The sequence below is a fragment of the Lepisosteus platostomus genome, chromosome 19, assembly GCF_059453375.1.
Source record: "Lepisosteus platostomus isolate fLepPlt1 chromosome 19, fLepPlt1.hap1, whole genome shotgun sequence".
NCBI classification, from domain to species: domain Eukaryota; kingdom Metazoa; phylum Chordata; class Actinopteri; order Semionotiformes; family Lepisosteidae; genus Lepisosteus; species Lepisosteus platostomus.
The window spans coordinates 13,968,343-13,982,006 of NC_142629.1; the positions used below are offsets into that span (position 1 = coordinate 13,968,343).

At 42.6% G+C, this 13,664-nt stretch overlaps 1 protein-coding gene across 3 annotated transcripts in view; it reads left to right on the plus strand.

Moving 5' to 3' along the window:
* ankfn1b (ankyrin repeat and fibronectin type III domain containing 1b) overlaps positions 1-13,664 on the plus strand; it is a 247,305-nt gene that overhangs the window by 66,258 nt on the left and 167,383 nt on the right. For all 3 annotated transcript variants that reach the window (XM_088613116.1, XM_088613114.1, XM_088613115.1), the window contains one exon: positions 6,881-7,122. In XM_088613116.1, coding sequence (XP_088469242.1) covers positions 6,881-7,122 — 242 coding nt within the window. The remainder of the gene's footprint in view (positions 1-6,880; positions 7,123-13,664) is intronic.

Consider the following 13,664-nt stretch of genomic DNA (forward strand, 5'->3'; position numbering starts at 1 on the left):
ACCCTTATTGAAATTGCACACTTATGCAACCAGGGTGTTGTAGGTTTTTTAATTTCAATTATTTTTCCCCAATAGCTGTCTATTTGGTTTTCTCTTGAATTTTGTTGGTTGCAAGGTCACATTAAAGATGGAAAAACGTCTGACATGATTTATCTTGATTTCTGGCTTGACTTCACAAAAGGCTGCCATTTCAATGAGGGTATGTACTGTAGACTTTTTGCATCCCCTGTAGGTCTCGGTAGTGGTGGTTTGAACCAGTGCTGTTGACATTCAGCAAGGTGGCAGTGCAATTGGCCCAATTCTCTGAGTGAATTGGGATTGGTCAATGGCTGGGCTGTGCTACAGTGCCCATTTGAAGTTTGAGTCAGACGTCTGAGTTTGTTGTGCTAGTGAGGACAGCTACAGTCCTTCAGTCTTCACTTTAAATCTCTCTCTTTGGCACGTTAGACTTTCCTTAGGGGAGAAAGGGAGGATAGTCTGACAAATGGCATGTTTTGTTCACCAGGACGTATGTGCATCCTTTGTCTTGTGCTTGTGCACCGGTTGTCATGGAAAATAGAGTTCATTAGGAAATGCCATTTTCAGATTGGAAGAAGAGGTTAAAATGAAATCAAATGGTGATTTAAATGGTCTTTTAAACATGGCATTAGTAATTAGAAAATATTAAACGTCAACAGACTACGAGAACACAAAACACTATTAGTATTAATATCTAACGGCATTTCTTTGTTTTTACTGCATTTTGAAGCTCTGTTTTCCAGGATTCTGAAATATAACCCTACCTGTAGACCAGGGTATATAAACACGTAAGCTACTGGTATCAGTATCACTGAATTGGGTGATGTCACTCCCTTCTGAAGTCTCCATCTCTTGCTACAGTTATAATGTGTTATTTGACTTGAGAAGTAATTTTTATCGGATCATCCTGGTGGCGACGTTATTAGAGAAAGAGGCCTTTCTCTAAAAGAAATTGGGTGTACTCTCAGTGGCTCCGATATTTTTCCATTTTTCAGTTCAATAGAAACTGAATTCCGAAATGCAATGAATTCCCGTACGTTTCTGTATATCGGCGCCACTGAGGAAAAGGAGAGGTAAGTGTCTGTATTCGAAGTTGTGACGTAGCTCCCGTTCGCTGACAGCAGTGTTTTAACAGCAGCCTTCTCAATGTTATGACTGGTGGTTCCTGCATTTAGATGCTGTGATCCAAGCATTTTGTTAGGGGAGAAAAAGGCGATTTTTTGAATGACCGCTGAGCTATGACTAATCCTCCCACTGCAGGGTAAGACTACCTTAAACTCTTAACAAATTTAGCACTTTGGAGAGAAAGCCTGCTGTTATCCGGCCCATTCACAGAGCTGCGAGTGACAGGGATTTTTGCAGCAAATGTCTGGAAAAGTGCCAGCCTGTCTAAATTCCAGACAGGGAGCTGCTTTGAATGGAGTCATCTTCGTTTCATTCTGATTGCCACTGAGATTCGTTTTTGTAATACAAATTCTGCTATGATGTGCAATTCGACCTTAACTCATACCTGCAACAGCTGACTGCTAACTCCACTAGAGCATTATGATTTAGATGATTTAGAGAGATGATTTATAGACTTGTGATTTTGATAGACTTAATTTTATTTATTTATAGAAGACATACATTGCAATGTGTTCTTATTGTGGTGGCTCTGTGGCTAAGGATCTGCGCCTGTGGCTGGAAGGTTGCCGGTTCGTATCCCGCGGCCAGCTGAGGAATCCTACTCCATTGGGCCCCTGAGCAAGGCCCTTAACCCCAACTGCTCCAGGGGCGCTGTATAAATGGCTGACCCTGTGCTCTGACCCCAAGCTTCTCTCCCCGTCTGTGTGTCTCAATGAGAACAAGCTGGGGTATGCAAAAAGACAAATTCCTAATACAAGAAATTGTAAATGGCCAATAAAGTGATCTTATTTATTGCAACATGCAGTGGCTATTTAGTTAAATTTCAACTCACATGAGTTAAAATACAGACCATCCTATATGCTTCTTGATCTGGTAGGTGTTCATTACAATGTTGCAGGGCTTCAGTGGTTATAATTTGCATTGCACTTTATCTGGTTTTAAATCCAGAGTTGGCTGTTTTCTAGTTATGTAGGAAGACATTACTTAAAAGCTACGGGGATTTTCAGCTACTAGCCAGCTAGCCTGTCTACTGTGAAGACAGTAAAGATAAACAACAATCGCTCCATTTACATGCTGTATAGGGGAAAGTTAGAACTGGAGTTACCCATTTCGTGACCGAGAGAAACCGAGGGGGCTCAAAGATGGAGATGGGAGAGTTATTAAAGGCTTCTCTTCCATCAGAATCTACATTACTGTACCTCCCTTCCCCACAACCCTGTCTGGGGTGACGTACATTGCACACGTAGGAAATTTAACATCTAGATGGTTGGCTGACCTCGGACATAGAAAAACCGGATCCTCGGCCGTACAGAGCATTCCTTCCACATTCCTGAGTCTTGTCAGTCTAATTATTGCCCCAGCATCACATTTCTGGATTCCCTGGCAAATCTGACATCTGCTGGAGAGCTGTCAAGCTGAATCATGGGCCACAGCACTGCATCTGCATTGTCTGCAACCAACCTGACAGCCAAGGTGTGAGGGTTTTGGTTTTCTTCAGCAAACCATCTGAAAATCTCAGAACTAGGTGTGAGACCAAGCACGGTCTCTTGGGTTACAAAAACTGTCAGCAAGCAAATATTTCCTTTTTCACAAACCATTCTTCTTTCTCAGAGTGGTGCAATGCAAATCATGATGCCAAATGTTTCCATGTTCACATCTGGGTGGCAGGCAGTGGTTAGCATTGCTGTCTTGCAGCAGAGGGATCCTGTGTTATGGACCTGGGGTGCTGTCTGTGTGGAGCTTGTATGTTCCCCCATGCTCACATGGGTTTGCTTGGAGTGCTCTGGTTTTCTCCTACAGTCCAAAGACATGCTGGTGGGTTTACTGGCTTCTTGAGTGTGTTTCCGTGTCTGTTTTTGTGTGTCTCTGCCCTGCGATTGACTGGTGTCCCATCCAGGATGTATCCTGCCTTCACCGTTTTTTTTAAATAATAATTATAATATACAAACCCAGGGACACTGTATGTAGTGATAAAGAAAAAGGCAAGAAATACATCAAAAGGTAAAAGACAAATATTAACTCGAAGTTAAGGGATTAAAAAAAAGTCTTTCTTATTAGCTGGGCTTTTAATAACTTGTTAAATTAATGGAATCAGTAGCTGTGCTGATCAGTCAGTTATGACTTGCTGGAAGTGCTGATGGCAGTGAAGCACAGGCGATTTTTTAGGGTACCTCGCTCCACTTCCTGCAAAGCTCATCTGAAAAAACCCCTTCGTCAGTCAGACTCTGAAGACACGAGATACACTGAGAAAAGTTTATTGCTTTGATTTGCACCATGACGTAAAACGTTCAAGCCATGCAGCCCAGCAGTTTTGAAACGCAGGATGCAAAAGTATGATAAGAGTAGATAAGATCACTTAATTAGCCATATACGATTTCTTGCATTAGGAATGTATCTTTTCGCATACCCCAGCTTGCTCTCGATGAGACACACAGACAGGGAGAGAAGCTTGAGGTCAGAGCACAGGGTCAGCCATTTATACGGCGCCCCTGGAGCAGCTGGAGTTAAGGGCTTTGTTCAGGGGCCCAATGGAGTAGGATTCCTCTGCTGGCCGTGGGATTTGAACCGGCAACCTTCCAGCCACAGGCGCAGATCCTTGGCCACAGTGCCACCACTCGGCACAAGTACAGTATATTATATGTCTGTTGCACAGACACTCAGCATAATGAAGGTGGATAATGGCCTTGAGATTTGCTATCCGATGCGCTAAATGGGATCGCTCATTAAAAAGCATCCAACAGCTAGTCCCAGGAGTGTTGCTGTGATCGTCCAATTTAAGACATCCACCCTGAACCTGTTACAGTGTGACTGCAACTATAGGGCAAACTAGAATGTGAGGCCTTATTAACATGGATTTTGGGAATTAAACAAAGCATTAAACAATTCTTTTCATCATCTGATCAAGGAGCTATTGAGTCTTTTTTAAAGGTTGGATGTTTACAGATTTGCCTCCAAAATATGGGCGATTAGATATTACTTGGTGATAGGAGAGGTAGGCCAGCATTCTAAATTAGGAGACCGGGACATGGTGCTTAAAAGGTTTTTCTCCTTTTTGGTACCTTATTGTAGCTTTTCACTGCTGAAAAAAACAACCAAATAACCTTGGATAATACAGAATGATTTGCCTTTAATGTACTTAACGGTGACTTCATTCAGCAAGCAAATGGTCAGGTGTCTGGATTAAAAACCTTAATAATGGATTTTAAAACATAACAAAGTCAGCATTCCCACAGAGTCAGTTTAAAAAAAGGATCAGTAATAGCTGCTGTTTTATAACACCGATTTACATGCTTTCTGAGCATGTCCTTTAGAAAAGAACATTGAAAATGATCCCTTATGGGGTACATCTTGGCAGTAAAACAGTTTTCTTGCATTTGAGTCATACATCAGCTCCACTGATGATATGTTGTCGTTTCTAGACATGGGCTCCAAACACAGCTCTTTCTGTATAAAAGGCACTTCTTTACTTGGAGTGTTGCAGCAGTCTGTAGCTACAGAATGGTTATACAACTACGTCTGGGTACTGTAAGTCATTGATGTGGCCGACCTGAAAACAACAGAATGGAATAAATCCAGTAGTTACATTATCTTTCAGTTTGTGGGCATCGACTTCTTTTTTTCTGAATTTAGATAGTTTAAAAGGGGGGAATGCAATTTGTTTTAACTCTCACTTCCATTAAATGTTTTTTTTTTTGCATAAAACCTATAGAATTCTGCACCACCTGCATGCTCAATCCCTTCTGTACAGTGGCCACAGTGATCCTCTACAACGTTAAAGTGTGAGGCTAATTCTCCAGAAAAGGTCACTTGTAACTGTTTCATGACAACCACAAAGCACAAAATCGGTAGGGAAACATTCCCAAGCCAGAACAGGACTATTTACAGTGTATTGTGTTACAAAACCACTTCCTTGGAAATCAAGAGGAGGGAAAAAAAAGAAAAAAGCTCTGAGATGATGATTAAAAAATGAATAAAAGCATAATGGTTTCCTGGCATCTTCTGAGGTGTTGTACTGTGCCTTAAAATACCCCAATCTGCCTAGAGCCATGATTAACCACAGCATATCCTCATTCTTTAAACAGTGTTATCATCAGTACACAGCTCCAATTACAGCCATCGTCAGTAGTGCACAGCTTAGGACTGTATCCATATTATGTAATGTGAAAATGTGCGTCTTAATACCGACACAAAGAGGACTGGCAAAGGGAGCTGATGTATGCAAATCTTTGTGACCTTTTAATCTGATTTAAATTCTGAATTGTATTTTTGTTTCCCCAAAGGAAGATGTTTGTCTTTTCTTATTGGAGCTCTCCGATTTAATTCCTTGTTTTAATACATTGCTTTCTTTGCTGGAGTGCTCACTCTCCAGTATGGGGCAGACAGACCTCATGTCATGAACTGTAAAGAACTTCATAGCACCTCAAAAACCCCTGGTCAGTTTGCTCTTATCTCAGTGATTTTCTTAGTTGTTGTAGTTCAACAAGTGTTTGCTGTTTTAAGCCTTGTTTTTTTCCTCATGCTATGAAATGTAGCTCCTTTAGATCCTGTTTGTCTGTTGAGAGTTTTGTGGTGCAAAGCTGAGAATATTCAGATTCAGAGGATTCACTTTGTTGACCAGGGTGGGATTTTATTACATTCATATCTGTGTCTTGAAGATGATGTTTTTCTGTGCTATTAAACTGCACAAGACTTTGATAAGGGGGGGAAAAAACATTTGTATTCAGTTGAAAGCGAGATTTTAAAATGAAAGAGATGGAAATGATGAAGTTTGTGCTGGCCTCATGCGAGCTCTACTTTAAGTAAGTGGAAATTATGAGAGTTTTTTTTTTAAAACTTGAAAGTCTCTAATCTTGCAGTGTAACTAAGATTGCGCTCGAAGATAATTAGGGGAATTGCTCTACTGAGGCCTGTCTATGCACTTTAACAGAGTGAGAAAAGAATGTAGAGGAGCTCTATGAAAACACAAACGCAGGCTTCAGGAATATCTTACCAGCACACCAGTGACAGCAAGTGACAGCTTGTCTGCCCTTAACTGTTGGGATTATCTCAGCTCTTTTTCCCCTCTCTCACCTGCTGGCCAGCAGGCTACCTTCACGGTATGGAAAAGGGCCTCTTCTGTCCTTTCTAACCCTCTTCCTTTACACCATTGCCCAGAAATTTAAAATCGAAAACACCCAGTCTTTAACTCCTTGCGTTGCCTAGCAACTGGTGTCACTGTTGTGTATCTCAGCCTGAGAGAAATGCGTGGCACATTCCTAATTCAAGTCACTAATTCTAGAGCTTCCCTCCCAGCTAAATCTGGTCTATTCTGCTATGAGTTTTCATTAGAATCGAGCTTTTTTTTTTCCCCCTCTTGTATCCGTTGGGGCTTTAAGTGGTGCTAAGGAATGTAATTCTTTGATTCAATTTGGGTTCTGACTTTGACATCACACACATCAATACTTGAGTCACTTAGCAGAAATAATGCACTGTCCCCTGAGGAGCGTTTCCAGAAATAAAGGGCTGGGAAAATAGCGGATCTTCTGTGTTTTATTTTGTGGGGGTTTTTTATCTTTATTTTCAAGGATTAGAGAAACCAGTCCTGTGAAGCTGATGTGAACAGAATACAGCCTTATGTGTTGACAGGCATTTTTCTTCTCTCTCCTCCCTTCTCACTCTCTATCTCTGCATCTCTCCTCTTCCCCTGCCTCCCTGTGTCTTTATCTCTTCCTCCCCCCCTCCCCCCCCCCTCTCACAGGGGAGGCCTGGAGGCTGGAGGATGACGACGACGACGACGATGACGAGGGCGAGGAAGCCGGCCGCCGGCCGCCGGGCGAGCCCCGCCCCCGCTCCCACTCGCCCTTCTCTCACTTCCGCTCGCGGGCCGCCTACCTGCGCAAGAGCGTCTCGGTGGACGACCACCTGGGCCTGGTGGAGTTCGGCAGCCCGGCCCCCGAGGGCAAGGCCCAGAGGTCCAAGGGCAAGCTCAAGAGGAAGTTCGTAAGTACCCTTTCCTTATCGCTCGGGCCCGAAACTCCAGGCTGCTGGCTCCGGCTTCCAGGTCCTGGTCCGAGCTGGTGCTGATCATCGCCAGCAGCCATGTCACCCTACAATTCACATCTGGCGGCCCACTGGAGCTCAGCAGGTGTGAGCCCCGTCAGTACCTGGATAGGAGACCTCCTGGGAAAAACTAAGGCTGCTGCTGGAAGAGGTGTTAGTGGGGGCCAGCAGGGGGCGCTCACTCCGAGGTCTGTGTGGGTCCTAATGCCCCAGTATAGTGACGGGGACACAGTACTGTAAAACAAAAAGGCGCCGTCCTTCTGATGAGACGTAATCCGAGGTCCTGATTCTCTGTGGTCATTATCTGTGGTTCTGCTGACCTGACTCTGGACCTGAAATCTAGGTCTAGGTCACATTAAACATCATACCTTAATCGCACTCCAAATACTTTTCCCCTTCACTGGATATTGGCCTAGTTATAACATAATGCTATGCTAGTATTAATGCTATGTTAGTGTTCTCATATAGACCAAGACTTTTATAATAATGTAGGCCTTTCCTTAGCTGTCAGATTTGATTTCTAGGATACTGTCGAAAGCTCTAAATTAATTCAGCGAGCCTGACACTGAGGGAGGCCGATTCTTCGTGCATAATGTCATGTGCTGGAGCCTTTTGTGTGTTCTGGTCCCGAGTCCTGGGGCGGCTGTCTTCAGAATGTCAGCCCTGTCTCTTAATATAACTTAAAATTCCATGTATGATTCAATCTCGGGGTGGCTCCTCTGTGCATTTCTCCGGGTTGTTTGGCTTGGTGATCAGTGAATCAGGTTTCTGCTGGCAGGCAGCTCCAAAGATCTGTGTGATGTCTTTTCGCCACTTGGCTGATCAGTGAAACCAGCCTTACACGAGTTGTTGAAGGACTATTTTAATAGGTGACCCTTCTGCCTAGTTAGGCACACAACATATGCACGGTGACTCAGCCTATAAGCCTGCTATCACAGATTTTCCTCTTTAGCAGCAATGTAATGAGTCAGTTTATGTTTCGGCTGGGGATGACAGCCGATCAGCGTAAATTAATTCTTCATAAAATCACAAGAAGGCGTTGGCCCCCTGTAGAGCCCAGTAGACAGTCCTCCCTGGCCTGAGGATCAGCACAGAAATGAAATCCAGTCGGAGGTTATTGCTTACTCAGAGCTGCGTTAAATTGTGGAGTACATTTTTTCTCTCGACTGTTTTCCTAAAGCTATGCTCGAAGAACATGCAGAACACAGACAACTCTGGAGCTCCATTTGAGATTCTGTAGCAAATCGCCTTTTGTAGTAATGGAATGGAATACATGTGCAGCAGTGCTATACTGTGTGAAAAAGACCTAAGGGAGGTTGAATCTTTCCCTTTGGGGATCGTGTATTTCCCATAAAACCGCACAGCAGATCACAGCAGTGAAGAGAGGGAGCAGGTGAATGTTAGAGCTGTTCTCATGTTGCAACAGGCATTTTGTCTGTAGAAAAATGGAGATCGTATCATCTTGTGTTGTGGACTGCCGACAGCAGATGAAGTTCCAATAAATACCCCAGATCATAAGATTGTGACATTTGGAGTTTCAATTAAATGATATAATACTCAAATTAATGTATATCATTTGAAATCTGGTTCGGTCAAAGAGTAGGAGCCAATGCGAGACCTTTAAAAGAGATCTTGAATCCCTTCAAGCCTATCAACGTCCAGTACGAGAAATTGCTTGATTACCTCTCTTTTTCCTTCTTAGTTTCTTGACTTCTGTTTTTTATGCATAAAGAGATTTACTGTAATGACAAGTTATGTATATGTATATATTTATTATTATTATTATTATTATTATTATTATATTGGCCTGTGAAAAGCCCCTCCCTTTGTCAAAGCTGTGGTAACTGATCCACAGTCCTTTCCATCTCTACCTCCTGGTGTTCCAGGATAATGAAAACAATAATGACTACTTTTGTGTCTCAGGTTGGATTGCCTTTTGTGTAGTTTGTACTCCGTTTCAGACTGGTAGTCACCGAGCTCATTAGAAGAGGGATTAATTAATAATTTAGAAAACCTTCATTGTACTTGGATACTGAACACTGTAACAGTAAACCCTTGCTTTGGCTCATTAGTAGCAGGAGCATTGTAATTAGGGCTTAAATACCCAGGCTGGGGAATATGATAGTCTATTGTGAACAGAGGAGCGTTAGTGACTTCAGAGCTGAAGGGTAGATGAGAGGATATGAGAACCTTTTAGTTCCACAGTGAATATTGGACATGGAAAGGCTGAAAAATGTGTCTTTGCACCCTGCCTATTTTCCTGGAAAACATTTCCCGGAGCTAAAGGAGATAAAGAAGATTTCAGTGGTCTGTGGATTGTTATGATACGTGAGGAGATGTTTGTTTCCACAGCGTAGAGCTGTACTTATTTTCAACAGGCAGCTTCTCTTCCAAACAAGAGATGATGGCAATGATTTAAGGCTCCTTCGACTGGACGGCAGAATCAGAGAGAAAGCTGGTGCTGTGCTGGTACTATAACTCTGGTCGTGAAGTGAGCTGACCAGCACCCAGGAGTTTATAGCTCAAAGTAAGTGAAGGAAGAGTTTTCTAAGACGGTCACGAAGACCGTTTCCTGCATCCACACGTTCATTCTGATCCTCTGCCAAATCTGGGCAAATGGCTCTAAACTGAAAACCAAGTAACGTTCTTGGCTGGAGAAATAGACGACGCTCATTATTTGCTCGTTATAATCCTCAAAATCAAGGCCCATCTGCTTTAGTTCCTTGGACAGTCACGCAGAGGAGCTGGCATCAACGGTTTTCCACTGTCGGTGTGGCTGGTGTATCAAACAGGCTACGAGAACGATAATTAAGGGCACTTTCCACTCTAAAGGCAGTGTCTATGTGTTAGTGAGAGCACTGAGACCGCACTAGTGCTGTATCTCTGCTCTTGAAAGGATCTGATCAGCAGCCAAGAGACTGAGGCTTCATTTACAACTTCTGTGTGTAGCAGCAGAATGATTGACGTCCCCTTTCTTTGCTTTTACAGCACACAGCTGATGACTACTCAGAAACACAGCCTTCATAATACCTAAGCAGAGATACAGTACGCAGAGGGTGGTGATGGAACAGTGGCCGGTGTAAACCACCGTGAAGGGAGTAAATTAAATGCAGATGCCGTTTCGCTGCTGTCCCAGAAGTAGTATCTTTTTAGCGGTGGTTGGAGCTCTTTGAAAGTGAGCAGATGAGGTGTTGATGAGCTGAAAGTAATTAGTCTTACCCACATGACCCTATTTTTTAATGTGAAGCATAGAAGAAGTACTCAGTCATTAGGCGGCAGTGTCGTTATAGGCCCACTCTACTGTACGTACACAGCTGGGAGGTTGATCTTCATGGGCAGAGAAATGGAAAAAGCCAAGAAAGTCACACCTCTGAGATGCTAAGATTGAAAGAGAGTCAGTCAGGCTCTGTATCTGACCTGCAGAAAGCATGGGTTCTTCCTAAGAAATAAGTTGAATGAGTTCTAGTCCCCCTCTTGCATCGCCTTGTGTGAGTGAGAATTTTCCTTGCTTTATTTGGACAATTTTTATTTGGAGACGGTGTGCCTCAGAATACAATATTGCACTGACAGGTGCTCTCACTCATTTGTTTGTCCTTTTTTAAAAACAGGTTCTAATAAGGCTGAAGTGCTCTGAGAGCTTGTTTGATTGTACAGTACCTTTTTAAAATTCAGACCTTAAAAACCTCAGCCATTACTCCAAAAAAACACACTCGCAAACAGGTAACCTGGTTATTAAGTTCTTTTCACTGCCTTTACTGCCTGCATGCTGTGCTGGACTAGAGAATAAATGGAATTTAAACACGTTTCTTGCAATTTTGAAAGGCGCAAAATAGGTGACTGTGACACCAACGCGCTTCAGGGAATAACTTTTAGTGGACAATGTTGATGCCACCGGCTCTGGCCTGTAAAACATTTCAGCAGCCGCATTCTGGATGAAGAGCATCTTGCGCCATCAGGGAAAAATCAACATTTTGACACGCTCCAACCTCTTAATGAAGACAACAAAAACAATGCTCTCGCTCAGGTCTGAACAGGCCCAGGACTCGTCAACCACTAAATCTTTGTGGGCTGTGAAGCCGTAAGGGGCTACTGATCCTTTCTTCTAAACTGCCTGGTCACACTGTGCTCTCTCCAGCCTCATGGGGACAACCTTGTACGTGATGAGTCGCTTCTGCTTTGGGGTAAGGAGTGTGGCATGTCCCATGATCCGTGTGGTTTCCTGTCCTCCCTTTCGCCTGTCCCAGTTTGTCAGCTCAGAATGCACTTTTCTCCTAAAAACGCTAATCTAAATGAAGAACTACCTGGCTAGTAAGAATACTGTGACCCTGTGGTGTCTCAGGTACATGACACTGCATACTCTTCAGTGCCGGGTGACTTTTATTTTAGCTGCAGTGTTTGACATTATTAACGTTCTTAGCACCTTCCCTGTGAAGATAACGCGATGTTCCCTCAAAGACAGCGTGGCTCTTTCACTCTAGGGACATGGGGTACTGCATGGGAATAACAAGCAATATTTGTCCAGAGAAAATTCATTTAGATTATGTTTTACAAACTTATCTCTGTCTTCAACCCCCATGGCAGACACATAGAAATACAATAAACCAGCACAGTCATTTCTGATACCTCCCACCCCCAAGATTTCCATCTACTCTTTTATTTCAACCCTTTATGGCCTGATTTTTTGTTTTTTGGAAGAAGTGCTCATTTAATGTAGGAATGCTTCCTTTAAAGCTTTTCACTGTTGCACAACAATATTAAAAGGCAACAGGACCTACTGTAGAAGCCTCAACTGGCCTCTCTGCACCTTTGTTGAATATTCTGGTGTATTTAAGTAATCAGGCAAGTGTATTATACAAGATGAGCTTATACTGTGGTGGGGGGGGTGGGGGTGTTAGATACGCAAGATTGCCAGTTTTATACAGTTTTCAAGTTTGTTGAGTGTGATACCTTCATAGAATAATAATTCAGTTACAGACAATGACTCAAGAGATCGGTGAGAAAAAAGAGTTTTATTTATGTGTGGTGAAACTCAAAACAGCAATTCTTTATTCAATCATGCGACTGAAAGCTCTGTGGCCAAGGTTCAGTTCTTTTCAGTGGCACACTGAATTCACACCTTGATTCTTTTGGAGAAGAGCTTTGGTCATCATTCACCTTTGTGGTCTAATGTCTTTTGACATGGGTTAACTGGCAGGCAATAACGTGTTAGTGTCTGGATTGATTTGCCTTGGGTTTATTAGAACTATGTGTCACCTTAAAATGCAAGTTTGATATGCAACGCTCAGCCGTTTGGACTTGAATGTAAATGATCAGGTGTTGGTTGGATCAGAAATCTGGGCCGGCTTAGAATAAAGTTAATACAGCTTCCCAGCATTTGTCATGCATTCTTAACAAAATATGCATTATACAGTAGTAATCTATTCCCTTTCTCTTTATTTTCCCAGTTAATGGCTTTTTAAACTGTATTCTGTTGTAATTACAGTATACCTGATGTGAAAAATGTTTCCCCTAATCATTTCCTTTAATTTTAAAAATCGATGCCTTTTTTTCCTCAGCAAAGCTTGTTTTTTTAAAAAAAATCTGTTGTCGTCATCATTTTTCACTACAAGGCTGCAGTGGATTAAACATGCGAGGGTAAACGGGCATGCAAAGTTTTACCCAGGTCCCTAGAGACACAGCCTGTTCCACGAACGATTTGATTGTTGACTAATTGTTTTTTTTTTAATGCCTTTGTTGATGTTGAAGGGAACCTGCATCCTTGCTTCTGTTTTTGCAGTAGGTTAGATTCTGTTTACAGTCTTGTCTAGCCTGGGGGCATTTTGGCCACTGTGGACAGCTTTGCAAGCAAGATTTGAACCGGGAAAGGATAAGTCTTGGTTTGTTTAAGAAATGTAATTAGTTCACGCATGTGGGTACAAGCTCAGGCGAAGATCCTTAAACCTGGGACAGGACTTCGGTATTCGGGAAAGGTGCACCGAGCTGAGAAATGATTAAAATGCTTCTCCACAGCAAACACCAGAACTTAGCGTTTTCTTTCTTTCCATTATTTATCACACCTTTTCAATCTCCTAGTGTGAGTTGAGAGATTAACATCGCTGTAGTCTATTTCTAGACAGTCCCTGTTGGTACCTTCATTTAGTTTTTTAATTTTTGTGTGGCAGGACAGAGCTCGGGCTTATTAACTCGGAAACGTGCTCTGAAATTCCCCAAAGCATTGTACTGCTGCCAGTCACAGTGAAGTCTAATAGAAGTGGTGGAGAAATTACTCACATTGACATTGATGGCAGTTTCTCAGGAAAAAAAAGTACTATATCTGGACTTGTAGAGCTAACTTGTGCTGCTCAACTCCATACAATAGCTGAAAGAATGAAATATTGTACTTTTCTTACTGAAGGCAAATATTTTCCCTTATGAAAGTTGTGCATTTTTGCTGATCTAGCAATTCTGGCTTTTTTTAACTTATGCGGAAAATAACGTGATAT